Below are 23704 nucleotides of genomic sequence, written 5' to 3' on the forward strand. Positions count from 1 at the left end.
CCTCTGCCCTTCTAGATGGCAGAGCTTGTGGGTTTGAAAGGTGCTGTTTAAGGAGCCTTGGTGAGTTCCTGCCGTGCATCTTGTAGATGGTACACACTGCTGCCACTGTGCGCCACTAGTGGAGGGAGTGAATATTTGTGAATGGGATACCAATCAGGTGGGCTGCTTTGTCCTGGATGGTGTCATCAAGCAACCCTAACTCTAACCCCCAGGATGTTGAAAATGGGGGATTCAGTGATGGTGTTGCCACTGAATGTCAAGGGGAGACGATTAGATTCCCTCTTGTTGGAGATGGTTATTGACTGGCACGAATGTTACTTGCCACTCGTCAACCCAGGCCTGGGTATTGTCGAGGTCTTGCTGCATTTGACATGGACTGCTTCTTATGGCACTTGTACTTTGTGCAATAGCCAAAAATTGTCATGAGGCTGCACATATGACAGAACAGTAAGTATTTAAAATTGTTCAAATTGACTGCTCCTTCAAATTCTCTACCATAGTGCCAGCCAGCGTGTCCATAGTGCCAGCCAGCGTGTCCATAGTGCCAGCCACTTCCATGTCATTGCATCAGTCTGTGCTGCAGTTATTCTCTGCAAACATTTGTAGCTTTGCAGGTTTTATGTTTCCATAATAGTCATTGGAATTGGGCCATTATAATTCTGGGAGACCACTTGAAATACAAGACATATATTTAGAAAATAAGGTGAGTGAAAATTCTGCGTAACTGTGCCATTCAACTGCAAGTTGGTAAAACCTACACCCAGTTTTATATCATAGAACCCCAAGTATGTCCATCTGTGCATTCTACAGTGCAAAAGACAGCGTGAGCCCAGTGAGATGATAAAAAGCAAGAGAGACAGAGTGGTGCAGGGTAATAGCTCTCCTTAAACTGCAGTAAATAGGAAATGCAAAAATATTGACATGGAATTGTGTATATTCCTGCTTTAAAAGATTGAGGGAGGTAGCACAGATACAGAGGACCTCACACCTGTGGGAGGAATGTGGGAAAACAGCATAGAGAAGAAACGCATTTACTCTTTATCTGGCAGAACTTCCATTCCGAATACTTAGACACAAAACTCAAACAAACGTGTTCCTTATCCATGCTGTAGCTCCTGAGTGAAACACATCAAAAGGAATTCCAAGTGAAAGGAGCAACAGCAGGCCTTCAATAATTTAAAAAGGACAGTAACTCCACTCTATGTATTTTGGCTTCTCTTTGGCAAAATAGATAAATAAATAAACAAAGGGAAGGACATTTGAAAGACTTTCAGCAGTAAATTGTGCTGACACATGTACCTGTCAAACTGCATTCACCAAAATAGAGGGGAAAATATTCAAGTGAAAATTCCCATCTTTTGTTGAAACCAAGGAGAAACAATTGCAATTCAGAGAGTTTACTATATCATAGAAACCTTACAGTGCATAAGGAGGCCATTCGGTCCATCGCATCTGCCCCGACAACAGCCCCACCTAGGCCCTATCCCCGTAGCCCTACATATTTACCTCACTAATCCCTCTAACGTATGCATCCTGGGATACTAAGGGGCAATTTAACATGGCCAATGCACCTAACCCACACATCTTTGGACTGTGGGAGGAAACTGGAGCATCCGGAGGAAACCCACAACAGACACGGGGAGAACGTGCAAACTCCACACAGACAGCGACCCAAGCCGGGAATTGAGCCCAGGTTTCTGGAGCTGTGAGGCAGCAGTGCTAACCATTGTGCCACCATGCTGCCCATATACAATATATACAAGAGAATATAGTGCAACTTATCCACATTATTTCAAACTATTAACTGTTAGAATTACAGTTTCATAAACTTGCAAAATGCACATTATGAATTGTTTATAATTGACAGCATAAACCTCAAGTGCTTAAGAAACAACAAAAAGCTAACAAAGATGAACTGAATTTAGGACATTAAGCAACTTCTTCTTCAAACATTAAACTGGGAACCATACATAGAGTCATACAGTGCAGAAAAGGCCCTTCGGCCCATCATTTAGAAGTAGTTGGGAATCTCCTCTAAAGGGACACAAGGATAGCTGGTGGGAAAAAAATAAAAGGGTTGGAATAAAGCAATGGAGAATGGAGGAAAGCACATTGCTGGGACTGTCAAGAGCTTTACCTCTAACTTGTGCTGTCTGAGAGATGCCTGACGCTGGGGCTAAATATAAAAAAGTGTGAAACAAGTGTTCTATTTGTCCCTCACATTGATAAGCAAGTGATCGCCAAGAAATGTAAAAAAAGTTCACAGATACACACTTCAACTCTACAGGAAAGATCAGTAAACTGCGGCATCAAATAAAACCATCAGTTGTTTTAACTCTCTCCCCTTCCATCCATTACCAGAGTTTTTAAGCAAAAGCTCTGCTACCTCAGACTCAGAAGTACACAGCTGGTACTTAATGGTATCAAATTGGACCAATGCAAAGGGATCAAAGAAAATAGTGTCAATTATAATCAGATTATTTTATTTTTGATTAGTATTTGTTACTGAGATTCTACCAGTTAAATTTTATAATGTCAAAGCAAATATTTTTAATTTAGTAACAGAGGATGTGCTTTAAACAAAATGCACTGAAGTCATAACTCTACAATGTTGTAAAACTGTGGAGAACCCAGAAAAGGCTACAGTAAAAAAAAAAAGAGAAACTAAAAATAAAAAGCAAATACTGGTCATATATTGCTATATACCTCTATGGATTTGGCCTGGTACACAACTTTCAGCGAATGAACTCAATAGACTATTTCCATTTACATTCTTAATATAAATGCTTCTGAAATACTGAAGATGTGCATGGTGGCACTATATTTTATATGTTTGTTAAAGTTGATAAGACTGTTTCAGTATTTATATATTTCAGTCCTCCTGAAACAATGACTACAACAATCACCGCAAGGTTCAGATATTGTACGCACAGATGCAGGAGCCATCAAATTACCTACAGATTATGAGCTGAATTCTCGCTCCAGAGTTGGAAGAGCAGAATTAGGAAAATTCCCAACTTGGAAGGTAATGTGGCGGATAGTCAGATTTTTGTTCTGGAAGGTTGGGGGGGGGGGGGGGGGGGTGGTGTTGCTGCTGGGAGTCAGGTGCCCCACTCCTGGAAACACAGTGCAGAGGTAGCCACAGGAGCTCTCGTGTACCAAGGGTTGTTTAAAAGCCCATTTTGATCTCTGGGACTTTACTCCAGCGGTAGAAAATACAATAAAACCAAAAACAGCCTTCTGGCCCTTAATCCCATACATCCCCCAGGCCCCATCTATACCAAATCTGCCATTTCATGCCTCCCACCCTCTCTCCATCTCCTCATACCAACATATCTCTTTCTAGCCCCTATGCCAACTTAGTGCCAACTCATGTCAATCCATGACACCACCACCTCCTCACTCACCAGCCTTTGCCCTTACACCCTGCATGCCAATTCATCCAGATTCACAAAGACAGACCTCAGCGGTCATGCAGAGGTGAAATAAAATAAAGTTTCCATGTCTGTTGACGAGTTTTGAAAAAAAAACCTCATTCATAAAAAAACTCATTCAATACATTTAAATTGCTTCAACTACTTAACCCCTTCTGAAAACAAACATTGTGGCTGCGTTTCTCCCATCTAATTTTTTAGCGCAGCGGACCAGAAGAATCCCGCAGCGGCCGATTCGCGGCTATTGCGCACGCGTTCGTGCCCCATTGCGTCTCCCAGCGCCAGATTTCCGGCAGCGTCTGCTCTGTGTCAGAAATCGGCAGGGAGATATACAGACCATTAAAATGGTCATTTCCCTACAATTTAGTGAGATTAGCAGGCCTGGGACTGAATTCTCCTGCTAGCCTCTCCCACCCCTACAGAGTGTTTCACTCCAGTGGGGATTACACGAGCTACTCACTTTTGGGGAACTAGGGGCCCGACCCCGCTGGAGTGAAGGGGGGATAATTGGGACCCCAGAGGGGGTCGGTCAGTAGAGGGGGGGGGTAGTGCCCCATGGTCATGAGAATCTGGCAGTGCCAGTTTGTGCCCCCGGCACTGCACAAGGGGCAAAGTGCCGATGCTCAGGAGCACCGTGGCACTGCCCATCAGGCATCGTTAAACATGCTAGACAACACGTTAAAGAAGCCATCCCCTACGGACAAGCCCTCCGTATACACAGGATCTGCTCAGATGCGGAGGATCGCAACAGACACCTACAGGCGCTGAAAGACGCCCTCATAAGAACAGGATATGGCGCTCGACTCATCGATCAACAGTTCCGACGTGCCACAGCACATCATCTCATAGAATCATAGAATCCTACAGTGCAGAAAGAGGCCATTCGGCCCATCGAGTCTGCACCAACCCACAATCCCACCCAGGCCCTATCCACATATCCACCCACTAACCCCTCTAACCTATGCATCCCGGGACACTAAGGGGCAATTTAGAATGGCCAATCAACCTAGCCCGCACATCTTTGGACTCACGATCTCACGGGAGAACACCATCCACCAGGTACATGGTACATACTCTTGCGACTCAAAGTTGTCTACCTGATACGTTGCAGGAAAGGATGTCCCGAGGCATGGTGCATTGGGGAGACCCCGCAGATGCTACGACAACGAATGAATGAACACCGCTTGACAATCACCAGGCAAGAGTGTTCTCTTCCTGTTGGGGAACACTTCAGCGGTCACGGGCATTCAGCCTCTGATCTTCGGGTAAGCGTTCTCCAAGGCGGCCTTCACGACACACGACAACGCAGAATCGCTGAGCAGAAACTGATAGCCAAGTTCCGCACACATGAGGACGGCCTAAACCGGGATCTTGGGTTCATGTCACACTATCTGTAACCCCCACGACTTGCCTGGGCTTGCAAAATCTCACTAACTGTCCTGGCCGGAGACAATACACATCTCTTTAACCTGTGCTTGGCCCTCTCTCCACTCGCACTGTCTGTACCGTTAAAACTTGATTACCTGTAAAGACTCGCATTCCAACCATTATCTTGTAAATTGAGTTTGTGTCTTTAAATGCCCTGTTTGTGAACACAAGTCCTCACTAACCTGATGAAGGAGCTTGAGACTCCGAAAGCTAGTGCTGCCAAATAAACCTATTGGACTTTAACCCCGTATTGTGAGACTTCTTACTGTGCTTACCCCAGTCCAATTATGGCATCTCCACATCAGGCATCGGGCAGTGTCAAGAGGGCGGAATTGGGGGGGGGTCCCACTGCCATTCTGTCTAAGGATCGGTCAGGGAAGGAGGGAGGCCAGCGATCTGCGTTGCGGGGGCCGGCCAGCGATCTCGACGCTGACAGATCGGTACATGCGCAGTAGCCCGGTCAGTGCGCTGAAATTTAATGATATTCATGCTGGTGGCCTCTGCAGTGCACCGAATGTGGGAGATTATTGTCTGAACTCCCACTGAAAAAAACCCAGCATGGACTCCAGTTTTCACGTGAATTCGACACTTAGAACTTTTTTGGGGAGAATTCCGTCCTGTATTCAAGCCCCACATCAAGGACTTTGTAACGACATGGGAGGTGTCATAATGTGAATTTACAGGTCCCCCATTGTGATAATGATAGGTTGTGGAAGTCAGTCACGCAGCATGAACTCTTTGATGATAGCCCTCAGATACATATCAACAGGCAATGAAACTGCATGCAGCCACAGCAGGCTGTTCTCCTTTTTTTAATTAATGGGATTTGTAATTTAAATGCCATGCCGGTTCCAATGAGTTTATTGACTTTTTATGCACTTTCATGCCTAATTGTAACAATCCTAAAGAGCACATGCCCTCTTAAAAAGGGTGCCCTACCACTCAAAATGAAATGTGACTTGCACATCCCACTAATGGAAATGGTATCTGTTTGAAGGTAGCCTCTGTGAACCACAGGTGTGCAAAGTACGATCCACCTCATTCCCCCACCAAAAAAGTGGGTGCCAGGTTCAGGGTAGGACTCCTGGACTCAGGGCTTTGGCTCATTTTCTCTAAGCCAGGGGTCCCTTTCATCCCATGAAATTTTGGGCCGAAGTGTGCATAGTATACCATTGATCACAATGAGAAAAATATTGTTAAAAAATACCATCAAGTCTTGCCATCAATCACAAAGAGATTGGAACACTTTTTCCATTGGGCCTAAAGGAAAACTTTTCTATAGTTGGCAGAATTAAAAGTCCAAGTGTTTCTGCCAATTTGTATTCCATGCTTCATGGACTGGACCCAAATGAATTACAACTTCCCAAAAACTGCAGATCACATGCACAACATTACATTAAAGTCAATACATTGATTATTGATCTAGATATTTTTAAAAAACAATGAAGAAACCTCTACTGGATCATACAACATACCATAGTCATTTAGACTTGCCCGAGTTGCTTCTTCCAATTGTTCCTCCTCAGTCATTCCTCCCGTATATCTTGTCCTGTAGTGTGAGGCAGCATTGCTATAATCATTGTAACCAGAATATCCTAGGGTTTAGAAAAACAACCTAATTAGGGCGATTAAATAGGGGTGTTGGAAAGAAAGCAAAGAATCACGTCAATTATTGTCCACTGACCTAAAGCATGAACTGTTTCTTCCTCCACAGAACCTTTAGCATTTCTGTTTTTACATTGGTTCTGTATGTGCTGTGAATCAAGCCCATTACTGTACTCTAACCTTTGAAACTGCATGCAACATCATATTCCAACATCATAACATCTACTCCCAGTGTGTACTCTTGAGGTGCTCCAAGCTGGGATAAAATTACTCTTTTTCTTTCCGTCTTGGATAACAAGAGACAGATACAATAGCAACATTTAAAAAGCATTTGGATAAGTACATGGATGGGAAAGGATTAGAGGGATATAGGCCAATTGCAGGTCATTGGGACTAGCTAGGAGGGCACCATGGTCAGCATGGGCCAGATGGGCCAAAAGGTCTGTTTCCATGCTGCATTGCTCTAGGACTCTATAACAATGTTAATGTCAGGCTATAATGCACGTTTGGCAACTGCCAACAGCCTCTGACCTGCTTTTGAAAAGCACAAGTAAATGCACGCTTATAATTAATTTTTCCCAAATACTTTGTAAAAGAAATCCTGAAACATAACAACCATTTTATTTGCAAATACATCTGAACAGTAGTTCTAGCTTGCACAATGTAAGAGGATAGTATTTTTTGCTATATGAGGCACGGTAATAGAAGAATGTGGTTGGAATTCTTTATGTTCTCTATAGCATGCAGTTTATTACAGATGAGATCAGTTGTTAGACTAGGCTAAATAATTTATATACAAAGAGAATAGAGACAAACACAAGTTGAATCTTCAGAATACTCTACCCCAAAGGGTTGTGATACCCCCATCATCAGGTATATTCAAGGCTGAGCTAAGCAGATATTTGGTGTCTCAGAGTTTCAAGGAATAGAGGGAGCAGGGGAGTGGATCTGAGGCAGAAGATCAGTCCTGATCTTACTGAATGGTAGATCAGGTTTGAAGGGTACTATAGTCTTCTCTTGTTCCTATTTCTTACATTAAGCTCATTGAAAAAAATTAGTCTGCTCATGGAAACTATCAGCAAGCCAATTGCACAAAACAAAAGATTTTGGGTAAAAGCTTGAAATAAAGATCAATGTAGTGCAATCAGCTAATTAGTTCTGAATGAGGAAAATCACAGAATTGTGACAGGGCAAAGGGAGGCAATGTCAATGAATCAGTGATTACGTTGTTAAGCGTAATTACATTGTTAAATTCAAATAATAAGCATTGCATCACCTATAAAATGACACAAGGGGGTTTTGTGGCACAGTGGGAGCACCCTTGCTATAGGTTCAGAAGCCTGGGTTGCAATCTAACATCAGGGCTTATTGTTAGGACCCAGGCCAGAAACTCCAAAGTGTTTTATGAAGTTAGCCTAGACCCTAAGTTTTATCATTTGATTTTGGCATTGGTGAGCATAAGGTGTTTCACCTCAGGTATGATTCAAGTGACCCACTAGGAGGCTTTTATCAAACAAAGTTTATTTAAGAACACGGTTAGAATATTATAAAAAAATTAGCATAACTTTTACCAAGTACAAGACTGAAACACACAGTATAATTCTTAACAGCAAGCTATCTCTGTTGTTCCAATTTAAAGCAACACCCCATAGACACACACCCTTCTTCAAAATTAGTACTAAAACAAGTACGCTCACATGATACTAGATTTTCAGCTTTTTAACACTTATGGACAGAAACCCAAACAGCAGTTTTCAGAGAAGGATATATCCTCAAGGGAGCCAAACAGAGAAGTAAACCCAGTCTCCAGCAGCTTCCAGTCTTCAGATTTCAGAGACAGAAAAGGATACCTCTCTCTGTGCAGCTTTCAAAACAGCAACACTCTAACAACAGAATCTCCAACTCCAGAGAGGGAAAAAAAACATTACTCTCTCTCAACTACAAACAGCATCTGAAACAGCAACTAAGCTGGAATTCTCTGAAAGCCCAGTTATTTCCAGTCATTCACTCCTTCACCATCGACGCACAGTGACAGCATGGGAACACCACCACCTGCAAGGTACCCCCCACATAATCCTGACTTGGAACTATATCACCGTCCCTACACTGTCACTGGGTCAAAATCCTGGACCTCTACAGCACTGTTGGTGTGCCTACACCACATGGACTGTGGCAGTTCAAGAAGGCGGTTCATCCCACATCAAGGGTAATTAGGGAAGGGCAACAAATGCTGATCTAGCCAATGATGTTCACATCCCAGGAAAGATTTTTTAAAAAAATATAGATTCTAGCCACACATGGAAATAACAAGATGCTTTAATATCATAAAGGTTAAAGTTCTTTCGCAGATCAGAGCATCACTGCACGTTACTTTTACTTCATGGGCTAACTCAGTTAGGTGTAGAGGCACAAATTTTACATTCATCCAAAGTAAGTGTGTAACATGGGCAGGGGAGTGTAAATGTTTTCTTTGGATATTTGAATCATCGACAGCCACAGGTGAGGTGCCTGAAAATTGGAGGATGGCAAATGTTGTGCCTTTGTTTAGGAAGGGATGCAGGGAAAAGCCTGGGAACTACGGGCCGGAGAGCCTAACATCCGTAGTGGCAAGTTGCTAGAAGTTATTCTGAGAGATAGTGTCTACAGGCATTTAGAGAGGCAAGGACTGATTAGGGACAGTCAGCATGGCTTTGTGAATGGAAAATCATGTCTCACGAATTTGATTGAGTTTTTTGAAGGGGTAACCAAGAAGGTCAATGAGGGCAGTGCAGTCAACATTGTCTACATGGACTTTAGCAAGGCCTTTGACAAGGTACCGCATGATAGATCGTTGCATAATGTTAATCGCATGGGATCCAGGATGAGATAGCCAATTAGATTCAAAATTGGCTTGATGATAGAATAAGAAGTTTAACAACACCAGGTTAACCTGGTGTTGTTAAACTTCTTACTGTGTTTACCCCAGTCCAACGCCGGGTTGTAGAGGGTTGTTTTTCAAACTGGAAGCCTGTGACCAGCAGTGTGCCTCAAGGATCACTGTTATTTGTCATTTATATTAATGATTTGGATGAGAGTTTAGGAGGCATGGTTAGTAGGTTTGCAGATGACACCAAGATTGGTGGCATAGTGGACAGTGAAGAGGTTATTTTGCATTGTAACGGGATCTTGATCAATTGGGCCAATGGGCTGATGAATGGCAGATGGAATTTAATTTAGATAAATGTGAGGGGATACATTTTGGTAGATCGAACCAGGGCAGGACTTACTCAGTTAATGGTAAGGTGTTGGGGAGAGTTACAGAACAAAGAGATCTAAGGGTACAGGTTCATAGCTCCTTGAAAGTGGAGTCACAGGTGGACAGGGTGGTGAAGGCGGCATTCGGCATGCTTGATTTCATTGGTCAGAACATTGAATACAGGAGTTGGGACATCTTGTTGAAGTTGTACAAGATATTTGTAAGGCCACACTTGGAATACTGTATACAGTTCTGGTCACCCTATTATAGAAAGGATATTATTAAACTAGAAAGAGTGCAGAAAAGATTTACTAGGATGTTACCGGTACTTGGTTTGAGTTATGAGAGGCTGGATAGACTGGGACTTTTTTCCCTGCAGCATAGGAGGCTTAGGGGTGATCTTATAGAGGTCTATAAAATAATGAGAGGCATAGATAAGGTAGATAGTCAACATCTTTTCCCAAAAGTAGGGGAGTCTAAAACTAGATGGCATAGTTTTAAGGTGAGAGGGGAGAGGTACAAAAGGGTTCAGAGGGGCACTTTTTTCACACAAAGGGTGGTGAGTGTCTGGAACAAGCTGCCAGAGGTAATAGTAGAGGCGGGTACAATTTTGTCTTTTAAAAAGCATTTAGACAGTTACATAGGCAAGATGGGTATAGAGGGATATGGGCCAAACGCGGGCAATTGGGAGTAGCATAGTGGTAAAAAAAAGGGTGGCATGCTGTAAACCTCGATGATTCTAAGATGACCTCCCTGCTGTGTCTTTATCTTATGTCCCTGAGCATATTTCTGAAATGAGATAATTCAAAAACAAAAGCCTTGAAAGTGGTGATGGCTCATCAACTTATACAGGCAGCGCTTTGAATTCCATGCTTTCAGAAATCAGTCAGTGCCAAGGCATTAACATTTTGGAAGAAATCCTACATTTTTCTCAAAGCCTAGGCATGCCCATTGCTGGAACTGCTTTACCAAACAATGGGCAGGTTAGCAAAATGACTGACAGTTTGTCAAATGAAGTGCTTGCAAAGGCGCATATTTCAGTACTGCTAGACATTAAGCTTTATCCTTGTGCTCAGATGGTGCACATATCTTTAAGCTTGACCTATGCCAAACTGGAAGATTAGGCAATCTCCAATTGGCCACAGCTGATTTCTAAAGAAAAGTGAATGCCAAAGTTGTCGTGTTCTTCTAAGGCACTATTGGCAGCCTCATTGGATTTATGAGCTTTGGGCCTATCAACATCATAATCGGGCTTTGTATCAGAAGAAATAAATTAATGTACTAGAGATGTTTTGGGTATCAAGAGACAATGACGAGAAAGTGAGGCATGGAGATGCAGCAAGAGTAAAATCAGATCTTTTTTTAACATTTGATTAGATTAAGAGTAAGCAGGAAGATTCTGAATGCCATCACAAGCAAAAATTGTAGAAAATATATCAATAGAAACCAAACCAAAATGTGAAATGAAGGAAGAACTGAAACCTTGATTGAAATTACAGCTGTTAAAAAACCCAAAATGTTTATTCCTGATGTTAAAAGTTCCCTGAGAGGGCTGCCTGACCATGTTCATAGACCTTGCACAGAATTAACCAGATGGTAGACTGTGTAACTGCAACGTGATATGTTTACATTGGTGAATCCCATTACTTTGAAATAGGAAATGATAAAAGTTGTGACATATTGTGTAACAAAAATGAAACAATAAGTGAGGCGGAGAGCAAATGGGTGAAGATGCAAGAGTTTTAGGGATACATACGAACAAGGAGCAGGAGTAGTCATTCAGCCCCTCAAGCCTGCCCTGCCATTTAATCATGGGTAATCTGATAGTACGCTCAAATCAGCATCCCGCATACCCCAGTAACCTATCACCTGCTTTGCTCACCAAGAATCTATCCACTTCTGCCTTTAAAATATTCAGTCTCTGCTTACACATGTCCCAGAAGAGAGTTCCAAAAACTCAGCCTCGAGTGAAAGAGTTTCACCTCAACTCTGTTTTGAATGAGTGACCCCTTATTCTTAAACAGTAACCCCTAGTTCTAGAGATTCTCCCACAAAGGGAAAACATCCTCTCCACATCCACCCGGTCTAGACCACTCATGAATACAAACCTAGTCTGCCCAACCATTCCTCATAAGACACAGGTTTGGTAAACCCTCCCTGAATTGCTTCCAATGCATTTATATCTTCCTTAAATAAGGTGACCAATACTGTACACTATACTCTAGATGTGGTTGCACTAGTGCCCTGTACAATTGAGACATAACCTCCCCACTTTTGTACTCATTCCCCCTTGTAATAAATGATTACATTCTATAAGCTTTCCTAATTTCTTGCTTTTTTAGAATTCATTTACAGGTTGTGGGTGTGGCTGACTAGGCCAGCATTTATTGCCCATCCCTTGTTGACCTGGACAAGGTGGTGCTGAGTTGCCTTCTAGCACACTGCAGTACCCAAGGTGTAAGTACACCCACAGTGCTGTTAGGAAAGGAGTTCCAGGATTTTGACCCAATGACAGTGAAGGAATGATAGTATATTTCCAAGTCAAGATGGTGAATGACTTGGAGAGGAACTATCAAGTGGTGGTAGTCCCAGGTATCTGTTCCCTTTGTCCGTCTAGATGGTACCTGTCGTGCGTTTGGAAGGTTCTGCCTAAGAAGCCTTGGAGGTTTCCTGCAATGGATCCTGTAGATGGTACACACATCTGCCACTGTTCATTGGGAGTGGAGGGAGTGAATGTTTATGGAAGGGATACCAATCAAATAGGCTGCTTTGCCCTGGATGGTGTCAAGCTTCTTGAGTGTTGTTGGAGTTGTACTCATCCAGGCAAGTGGAGAGAATCCATCACACTCCTGACTTATGCCTTGAAAATGGTGGGCAGGCTTTGGGGAGTCAGGAGGTGAGTTAATCACTGCAGGATTCCTAGGCTTTCATCTGTTTTTGTAGCCACAGTATTTACACGGCGAGTTCAGTTCAGTTTCAGGTCGATGCTAACCCCCAGGATGTTGATAGTGGGGGAATTTAGTGATGGTAATGCCATTGAATAGCAGGGGGTGATGGTTAGATTCACTCTTATTGGAGATGGCCATTGCCTGGCACTTGTGTAGCACTAATGTTACTAGCATGAGCTTTTTGGGATTCATGTACTAGGGTTCCCAGATCCCTCTGCACTACAGAGCCCTGCAATTTCTCACCATTTAGATAATATGCTTCTTTTTTATTCTTCCTGACAAAATGGGCAATCTCATATTTTCCCACATAATACTCCATTTGCCAGATGTTTGCCCACTTAACCTATTTAGATATTTTTGTAGCCTTCTTATGTCCTCTTCACAACTAACTTTTCTACCTATCTTTATGTCATCTGCAAATTTGGCAACCATCCCTTAATTCAAGTAATTTATGTAAATTGAGGTCCCAACACTGATCTCTGTGGGACACCACTCGTTACATCTTGCGAACCTGAAAAGATCCATTTCTGCCTACTCTATGCTTCCTGTTAGCCAGCCAATCTTCTATCCATGCCAATAGGTTACCCCCTATAACATGAGCTTCTATTTTATGCAGTAACCTGTGATGTGGCACTTTATCAAATGCCTTCTGAAAATCAGTACAGTACATCCACTGGTTCCCCTTTATCCACAGCACCTGTTACTTGCTCAAAAGAACTCCAATAAGATGGTTAAACAGGATTTCCTTTCCACAAAACCATGTTGACTTTGCCTGATTATCCTGAACATATCCAAGTGCACTGCTATAACTTATTTAATAAGAGCTTCTAAATTTTCCCTATGACAGATGCTCGGCTAACTTGGTCTATAGTTTCCCTCTTTCAGTCTCCATCCCATTTTCAATAATGGAGTTACATTTGCTATCTTCCAATCCAATGAGACCTTCTCAGAATCTGGAAGTTTTGGAAAATTAATCAAAACTTTCAGCCAGTTTCTATATAGGGCATCCAATAGCAACTAAACATATAAGCCAGGGTGGCAAATTGAAAATCTATTCCATGCAGCCCGAGCTTACTCAACCTCAGAAACAAGCAGGAGTAACAACGTGATGGTCACTTGCAACGATGAAACTAGTGTGCACCCATGTTATTTCCTTCGGTATTAAGGCAGTGATAATCTTACTTTTCCTTCTGCTTCTAGTTTCCTTTTATTCGAATACGTTTTAATCATTCTGTTTCCAGCTTTATTTAATACATAACTGCATGCACAATGTCACTGATAGAGAGAGCAAGACAAGGCTAAAAAACTGTGTGGCAGTGAGACTATCCCAGAATTCACAGAACAAGTGAAAAATCAGGATTCACTGGCATGACACCACAGGATAGTTAATGATGAGGTAGAAAGTGAGGCTGTGATATCGGATGAAACACACTCAATGCTAGAAATAAATTGGCTCCCACCCATGCAGCAAGCACCAACATGATGCATATTACAGAGAGGAAAAAGAACAGACAAGACAAAAAAAATGACATCTGAAAAAAAAATAAAAACAAAGGAATTTGAGATTGTTTTTCCCAAAAACATGCTTAAGGGATTTAGCAAGTTGAAATGGAATGTTTGTCACTTTGATCTCACAGAGTCAGCATCAAGCACTTTCACATCACTGAGATCCTTTCTCCTTTAAGGGCAGCACGGTGGCACAGTGGTTAGCACTGCTGCCTCACAGTGCCAGGGACCCAGGTTCGATTCCTGGCTTGGGTCACTGTCTGTGCGGAGTTTGCACATTCTCCCTGTGTCTGTGTGGGTTTCCACCCACACTCCAAAAGAGGTGCGGGTTAGGTGGCTTGGCCATACTAAATTGCCCCTTAGTGTCAGGGGAATTGGTAGGGTAAATGCATGGGGTTATGGGGTGGGGTTGTGGTAGGTACAGACTTGATGGACCGAATGGCCTCCTTCTGTAGAGATTAGAACATAGAACATAGAACATAGAACAGTACAGCACAGAACAGGCCCTTCGGCCCACGATGTTGTGCCGAGCTTTATCTGAAACCAAGATCAAGCTATCCCACTCCCTATCATCCTGGTGTGCTCCATGTGCCTATCCAATAACCGCTTAAATGTTCCTAAAGTGTCTGACTCCACTATCACTGCAGGCAGTCCATTCCACACCCCAACCACTCTCTGCGTAAAGAACCTACCTCTGATATCCGTCCTGTATCTCCCACCACGAACCCTATAGTTATGCCCCCTTGTAATAGCTCCATCCACCCGAGGAAATAGTCTTTGAACGTTCACTCTATCTATCTCCTTCATCATTTTATACACCTCTATTAAGTCTCCCCTCAGCCTCCTCCGCTCCAGAGAGAACAGCCCTAGCTCCCTCAACCTTTCCTCATATGACCTACCCTCCAAACCAGGCAGCATCCTGGTAAATCTCCTCTGCACTCTTTCCAGCGCTTCCACATCCTTCTTATAGTGAGGTGACCAGAACTGCACACAATATTCCAAATGTGGTCTCACCAAGGTCCTGTACAGTTGCAGCATAACCCCACGGCTCTTAAACTCCAACCCCCTGTTAATAAAAGCTAACACACTATAGGCCTTCTTCACAGCTCTATCCACTTGAGTGGCAACCTTTAGAGATCTGTGGATATGGACCCCAAGATCTCTCTGTTCCTCCACAGTCTTCAGAACCCTACCTTTGACCCTGTAATCCACATTTAAATTTGTCCTACCAAAATGAATCACCTCACATTTATCAGGGTTAAACTCCATTTGCCATTTTTCAGCCCAGCTTTGCATCCTATCTATGTCTCTTTGCAGCCTACAACAGCCCTCCACCTCATCCACTACTCCACCAATCTTGGTGTCATCAGCAAATTTACTGATCCACCCTTCAGCCCCCTCCTCTAAGTCATTAATAAAAATCACAAAGAGCAGAGGACCAAGCACTGATCCCTGCGGCACACCGCTAGCAACCTGCCTCCAATCCGAAAATTTTCCATCGACCACCACCCTCTGTCTTCGGTCAGACAGCCAGTTACCTATCCAATCGGCCAACTTTCCCTCTATCCCACACCTCCTCACTTTCATCATAAGCCGACCATGGGGGACCTTATCAAACGCCTTACTAAAATCCATGTATATGACATCAACTGCCCTACCTTCATCAACACACTTAGTTACCTCCTCAAAAAATTCTATCAAATTTGTGAGGCACGACTTGCCCTTCACGAATCCGTGCTGACTATCTCGGATTAATCCGCATCTTTCTAAATGGTCGTAAATCCCATCCCTAAGGACCCTTTCCATCAATTTACCAACCACCGAAGTAAGACTAACCGGTCTATAATTACCAGGGTCATTTCTATTCCCTTTCTTAAACAGAGGAACAACATTCGCCATTCTCCAGTCCTCTGGCACCATCCCCGTGGACAGCGAGGACCCAAAGATCAACGCCAAAGGCTCTGCAATCTCATCCCTTGCCTCCCACAGAATCCTAGGATGCATTTCATCAGGCCCAGGGGACTTATCGACCTTCAGTTTATTCAAAACTGCCAAGACATCCTCCCTCCGAACATCTATTTCCTCCAGCCTATTAGCCTGTAACACCTTCTCTTCCTCAAAAACATGGCCCCTCTCCTTGGTGAACACTGAAGAAAAGTATTCATTCATCACCTCGCCTATCTCTACTGCCTCCATACACAAGTTCCCACTACTGTCCTTGACCGGCCCTAACCTCACCCTGGTCATTCTTTTATTCCTCACATAAGAGTAAAAAGCCTTGGGGTTTTCCTTGATCCGACCCGCCAAGGACTTCTCATGTCCCCTCCTAGCTCTCCTAAGCCCCTTTTTCAGCTCATTCCTTGCTAACTTGTAACCCTCAATCGAGCCATCTGAACCTTGTTTCCTCATCCCTACATAAGCTTCCCTCTTCCTTTTCACAAGACATTCCACCTCTTTCGTGGACCATGGTTCCCTCACTCGGCCATTTCCTCCCTGCCTGACAGGAACATACCTATCAAGGACATCCAGTATTTGTTCCTTGAAAAAGTTCCACTTTTCATTAGTTCCTTTCTCTGACAGTTTCTGTTCCCAACTTATGCCCCCTAATTCTTGCCTAATCGCATCATAATTACCCCTCCCCCAATTGTAAACCTTGCCCTGCCGTACGGCCCTATCCCTCTCCATTGCAATAACAAAAGACACCGAATTGTGGTCACTATCTCTAAATTGCTCTCCCACAACCAAATCTAACACTTGGCCCGGTTCATTTCCCAGTACCAAATCCAATGTGGCCTCACCTCTAGTCGGCCCATCCACATATTGTGTCAGGAAACCCTCCCGCACACACTGCACAAAAACTGCCCCATCCAAACTATTTGACCTACAAAGGTTCCAATCAATATTTGGAAAGTTAAAGTCCCCCATGACAACTACCCTGTGACCCCCACACATATCCATAATCTGCTTAGCAATTTCTTCCTCCACATCTCTATTACTATTTGGGGGCCTATAGTAAACTCCTAGCAACGTGACCGCTCCTTTCCTATTTCTAACTTCAGCCCATATTACCTCAGTGTGCAGATCCCCCACGAAGTGCCTTTCCGCAGCCGTTAAATATCCTTGATTAACAATGCCACTCCTCCACCTCTTTTACCAGCTTCCCTACACTTAGTGAAACATCTATACCCCGGAACGTCCACCAACCATTCCTGTCCTTGTTCTACCCACGTCTCCGTAATGGCCACAACATCGTAGTCCCAAGTACCAATCCACGCCCCAAGTTCATCTACCTTGTTCCGGATGCTCCTTGCATTGAAGTAGACACACTTCAACCCACCTTCCTGTCTACCAGTACCCACCCTTGACCCTGATACCTTCCCCAATACCTCACCACCCTCACTGACTTCTGGACTACAACTCCCTTTCCCACTCCCCTGACAAATTAGTTTAAACCCCCCTGAAGAGCTGTAACAAATTTCCCTCCGAGGATATTGGTGCCCCTCTGGTTCAGGTGCACCCCGTCCTGTTTGTACAGGTCCCACCTTCCCCAGAACGTGTTCCAATTATCCACGTATCTGAAACCCTCCCTCCTACACCATCCCTGCAACCACATATTTAACTGCACTCTCTCCCTGTTCCTCAACTCGCTATCACGTGGTACCGGCAACGTACCAGAGATGACCACATGTTTCGTCTTGGCTCTCAGCTTCCAGCCCAGCTCCAGAAATTCCTGCTTTAAATCCCCGTCCCTTCTCTTACCTATGTCATTGGTACCAATGTGCACCACGACTTGTGACTGTTTCCCCTCCCCCTTCAGAATCTGGAAAACACGGTCTGAGACATCACGGACCTTGGCATCCGGTAGGCAACATACCATCCGTGAGTCTCTTTTGCTGCCACAGAACCTCCTATCTATCCCTCTAACTAACGAGTCCCCAATAACTATCGCCCTCCCGCTCTCCCCCTTTCCCTCCCGAGCCACAGAGACGGACACAGTGCTGGAGATCCTCTCACTGCGGCTCCCCACTGGTATGTCATCCCCCTCAACCGTATCCAAAGCGGAATACTTGTTGCTAAGGGGAATGACCACCGGGGATCCCTGCACGGACTGCTTCCTCCCAGCCCCTCTCACCGTCACCCATCTGTTTTCAATCCTCGGAGTAACTGTATTCCTAAAGCTTGTGTCTATGGCCATCTCTGCGTCCCTGATGATCCTAAGTTCATCCAACTCCAGCTCCAGTTCCCTAACACGGTTTTGGAGGAGCTGCAGATGGGTGCACTTCCCACAGGTGTAATCAGCAGGGACACTGTCGTCGTCCCTCACCTCAAACATAGTGCAAGAGGAACATTGCACTGCCTGCACACCCATCCCCTCGAGATACCTTGCCAGTACCAGGTAGAAAGTGCAAAAATGAATTCAACTCACCCCTGCTCGCCCTTTCAGCCTAAGCCCTGTGAGCCAAAGTCTTATAGCTCACACTCTGCTTCCCACACACTCAAGCCCTGTGAGCCAAAGTCTTATAGCTCACACTCTGCTTCCCACACACTCAAGCCCTGTGAGCCAAAGTCTTATAGCTCACACTCTGCTTCCCACACACTCCACTGCCCGCTCCCGACGCTGCCCGCTGTATACTGCAGCCTACCTTTTATACTTCACACGCTTAAAAAACCCTTCCCAGACTCCTTTGCTGCCCACTTCTAGTTTTCACTTTAAACTTGAAAAACTGCTGTTAAAGTAAAGGCCAAAAAAATACACACACTAGCTGACTAATTAAATAAATAAACAATTCAATTAATCTCTCACCAGCACTGCTGCTTTCAATCACCCCTCTCAGCTTGCTCCAGTGGATCAATGAGGGGGAACCTCCCAGGTAACTGACTTTTAAAGTTAAAATAAAAACCCTTCCCAGACTCCTTTGCTGCCCACTTCTAGTTTTCACTTTAAACTTGAAAAACTGCTGTTAAAGTAAAGGCCAAAAAAATACACACACTAGCTGACTAATTAAATAAATAAACAATTCAATTAATCTCTCACCAGCACTGCTGCTTTCAATCACCCCTCTCAGCTTGCTCCAGTGGATCAATGAGGATTCTATGATTTCACCTCAAAATTAGGGAATGGAATGAGAATTAGATGAGGAAAACAAAATTTAAACTAACCTTGGTTATTGAATCTGGTTTGTCGTCTGGAATAACTATTTGATGAAACACCTTCTGTCAAATAAGAACAAGATATCATATAATTAATCCAAAATGCTTAGGGCTTCAAGTCATATCAGTAAATTGAGTATCACACGAACAACAAAACTGGTCATCCAAGTAGCCTTCCAACGTTATTTGGTCAAAATTTACATTATGTTAATTATTTTTAGTGTGGCTTATCCCATTATATGTAATTATTCTTTCCCCTCCAGTAGTGTTTAGACTCATTGTCCAATGGAATATAAATAATTACAAACACACTTCAATTCATCAGGATTCTGACAGGGTAAATTTTCTTGGAGGTAGTTTATACCCAGTGAGTACTAAAGCCACAAACTCAGCTTTTACTTGTGTTATTTTAAAATACCGCATATGGTGGTATAAAAGTTGACATTTGAAACCTCAAAAAATCCTTCCAAAGACACGGGACAACTTATATAAAAGTGAAATGCCAGCTTGTGCGGTCACTATCTTTATTTTTCACCGTTCAGGATCTGTTCTGTGTGGGGATGCGAATTAGACTCCTGCGCATCTTTGCAACACAGCCCGTAAACGTCTGCTGAGTCCCCTGCATTCAGTTCTAAGGTACTGCTAAATAAAACATCCATTTGTGGGGTGAAAGATTGAGGCTGACCATTAATGTGAGCATAGTATGTCGTGGCAGAAAAAGTGGCTTGAGTTATACGTCGCGACCTATGGTAAGGAATTAACCCGCAAGGCATACAAATCGACCTTTGCAGTCTTGAAAAATCCCACCAAAAAATGACAAGGAAATGAGCAAAAGCACTTTTGCTAGCTCCATCAAAAGACTGCTCAATGGAAAATTTCTCATTATTACTAGGTTCAGTGCAGGGTTGGGTAAAGAAAATAGATTTCTGCTTTAAATCCACACAAGACCACCAGGAAAGGTCATTAATTCTGATGCTGATTCGTGGCACAAATTGGGGATTCTAGGATAGCCTAATTGGGGCAGATCGTCTACCCAGATCTACAAGACCTTCAACGTGGGAGAGTTGGGTTAGAATCTTTGGAATTCTCCAATTTGAAACCTTGTGTAGCTACCGTGGAGGTACATCCAACTCCCCGAACACTTCGCAGGAGTAGAGCAAACATGGGAGACGCAGGCCTGGATTTCTGCACAGGAGGTCATATTTTTTATGAAAAAATATTTAAAAAGAAAACGTGTCACAATATTTGTCTTAGAGAAAGCAGCACTTCCCCAAACCACCCCCATGTTGGCTGCCAAATTGGTTATCAGAAGTCAACTTCTCGGCTTACCCGAGATTAAGAGTCTGTAACCTACAGGTCTGGAGTTGTATGTGGCTCATTAAGGGATTCATGTACGATTCCTGCCTTTCAATCAAATCCATTTGTATGGAAATCAAATGCACTTGCAAGAATTTTTCATTATTAAACTTTTTTTGTAAAACCTTTAAAATATTAAAATGTTTCTTTGTCCAGTTTTCCATTATTATTGATATTTGATGAACAGCTTTGGGGTTAAGAGGAGATGCTTTTGACGACATTTATAAAATGGCTCCTCTCATTTTCAAGGTTACCAACCCCTGCCCTCGATGGACCTCCACCAAACATCAAAGGCACTTTTCTTCTGACTCCATGTCTTGAGCCCTCAAACCTCATTAAATGGGATGTTAAATCTGTGGTAGAACTGAAACTAAAGATAAAGCTCTTCATAACAGATCATTTCCTTGTCAAAAGATTTTTTATTCCAACACTGCATGGTTGAGGCATTTCTATGCAAACTACTGCCTTCCAAGAAAATACTTGAGACCATGCAAAACCCTTTGGAGATATCTCACACATGTTTGTCAGCACATACTTACTAAATGATGATTCATGGACATATCAAAACTGGAATACCAATGAGGGAAAGCATGGCCTTTGAAGAAGAAAATGCTACAGTAATGTTTGAAGAATTCAAGAAGACACTCGTACTCATACCTCACAGGCCTTTGAGGCTCATACTCTTAGATCACCCAATGCCAATATTACCATACCAAGCATTTAGGATAAAAGCTGGAGAAACTGCCAGGTCACAAAGAAGGACTGAGTGTTTTCTTCCCAGCTAAACTAAGTGAAAATTCCCATTTTATCACTGTTGCTCTTTAAAGTGATTGTCAATGCATTTAACTATGATGTCTTCCGAAAATGGGTGAACCCTGAACAGTGGCTCCCAAAGTGCAGTCCTGTAATAATGTGCGGAATTATTGCACTTGGAGACTAAGTGTCATGTCGTGGGTGGGATCATGGAATGCTTCCTGCTGTGGCAGCCAGCAGGAAAACACACCAAATCTTCCAGGCCCGATCTCATTAACTAATTATGCACCGGGTGTTTCACATCCTATTCAGTGTTGAGGCAGGTCTGGATGGGGCCTAGTCCGCCATTGTATCCGGGTGCCACATTGAAAAGGAATCCAACATCACTGACCCGCTATTGAACAAAGAAAATGGACCTCCTGAAAATGATGATGGATTTCCAGGAGCACTCGAGGCCAGAAGACATATCTCCAGGAACATTCCGAGGCTGGAAGTTGGACCCCCTATCTGGAAGATCCACCTAAAAATGCTCCCCAGACCCACTGCTGTGGTGTTCCAGAGTTGTGGGCAGCCTCCATCCGGAACTCCGGAGGCAGCCCTAGGCATTGTTCAAATGAGGCCCGGCATCTTCATGCAACGTTGTTCCAAATGTGTTTCACACCAGTGTGTTTTCCCATAGCATCAGGGAAAATCTGGCATGGGGGTGTTAGGCCTTCATCTGCATCCCATTAACTTAACAGGAGGTTCATGCCAGCCTTTGGCAGGTTTTCCGACCCACCAAGGAGGGCACCAGCGGAAGATCAAGCTGTAAATTCATTCCGGTGTGAAACAATCATTCTCCTCCATATCCACCATTGAACCTGCTGGCGGAGGCTTGGGAGAATTCCGCCCAGGCTCGCTGGTGGGTGAAAGAGAGGGTAAAACACAAGGGGAAAACAGAAGGAAGACAATAAAGGCAAGCCACTGGTTTGTATAAAGAAATGGTAGTATGGGTTGGTCCCACACATCAAGCTAACAACACATTCATCCCTGAAGCCCTGACTGCCATGGTTTTCAGCGATGGGTCTGCATCTACTTGAGGGCAGAGCAGGTAACAGTTACATTGGAGCAGCTCGTCCAAGGCGCACTGAATTTGGACTTCTGCAGTGAGAAGTGCCATTAAAATGTTGCATGGCCTGCTGAGTATTTCCAGCATTTTCTTCTTTTATCAATCTCTTTTGGATTTAATTCTTGGAATCAGTTTGACTTAATCAAAATTCTTTGTATGATTAATAACAGAAATTAGGCTGGATTTGTGCGGGTTGATAACTATTTCCAGGAATATAGAATTGGTGGGAATTAAACTTGTATGTGTATTGGAGTTATTCTAAAGAAAACAGTAACCTGCAGATGACATAGAGTCAGACAGCTGTTAATACTGATTTGGCCAATAACTGTTTGCATTGGATGGAATCTGTGAACTGATTGCCTGTTAATAGTATACTTACCCAATCTTTAACCAAATTAAAGTAGTTCAGTTGGAGCACACTAAAATTTTAGTGGAGTCGCACTTATCCTTTATATCTCTGGTTTGTCTGGTCTGAAATTGCTACTTTATGTAATTACCTAGTTTCTTAAAAGTACTGAAACACATCCTTACGTGCAGCACTTTCACATTACGATTATTATAATTTCGACAAGCGTCCACGATTCCTAATCCATTTTGTAAAGGAGTTCTTCAACCAAAAAGGTTGAAGAACCACAGGTATAGGCTATTTCTTTACATGGAGATAGAGGTCAAAACCAGTGCTGAAAATGAATGGAGATGTCTTACAAAATAGGCATTCTGCATTGTCATGAATTGGTTCCCTCAATTTCAGACTTTTTCAGCAAGGCCTTGTGAAGAAGTAGAGGCTAACTTAATGCTGTTCAAAACTAAGGGCTGAATATTGTGTATGTTCCTATTGGGCAAGTATCTGGCAGCTGGCATATTTAAATAAATAATCAAGGGTCAATTATGCTCATTATTGATCTTGATAGTACACTGCCTATGCCATAAAACATCTGACATGGGCAGGAGCAGGCAGCCTGATTTTTTTCAATGAAATGTTTGGGGGTGGGTAGGTGTTGGTCTTCAGGTGCTGCCCCTTCCAATGGCAGAGCATCCTCTGCTGAGATCAAAACCTCCTTCCTTCTTATCTGCTTCTTCCTTTAAACCCATCCACTTACCACCCCTCTCCCTAATCTGCAGTCTCAGCAGTGGCCACCAGTGCCTTCCCGGCACTGCCAGGACTGATGGAATTGCCAGC

General features: G+C 43.4%; 1 protein-coding gene across 11 annotated transcripts in view; it reads right to left on the bottom strand.

The window, feature by feature from the left end:
* Window positions 1–23704, bottom strand: part of rhbdd1 (rhomboid domain containing 1) — a 79582-nt gene that overhangs the window by 26864 nt on the left and 29014 nt on the right. For 8 of the 11 annotated variants that reach the window (XM_078206129.1, XM_078206136.1, XM_078206152.1 and 5 more), the window contains 2 exons: window positions 19317–19370; window positions 6338–6457 (listed from right to left, as the gene is read on the bottom strand). In XM_078206129.1, coding sequence (XP_078062255.1) covers window positions 6338–6457; window positions 19317–19370 — 174 coding nt within the window. The remainder of the gene's footprint in view (window positions 1–6337; window positions 6458–19316; window positions 19371–23704) is intronic. The other 3 variants (XM_078206168.1, XM_078206172.1, XM_078206159.1) reach the window with 1 other exon arrangement.

Source organism: Mustelus asterias, chromosome 3, assembly GCF_964213995.1.
Source record: "Mustelus asterias chromosome 3, sMusAst1.hap1.1, whole genome shotgun sequence".
Lineage (NCBI taxonomy): Eukaryota > Metazoa > Chordata > Chondrichthyes > Carcharhiniformes > Triakidae > Mustelus > Mustelus asterias.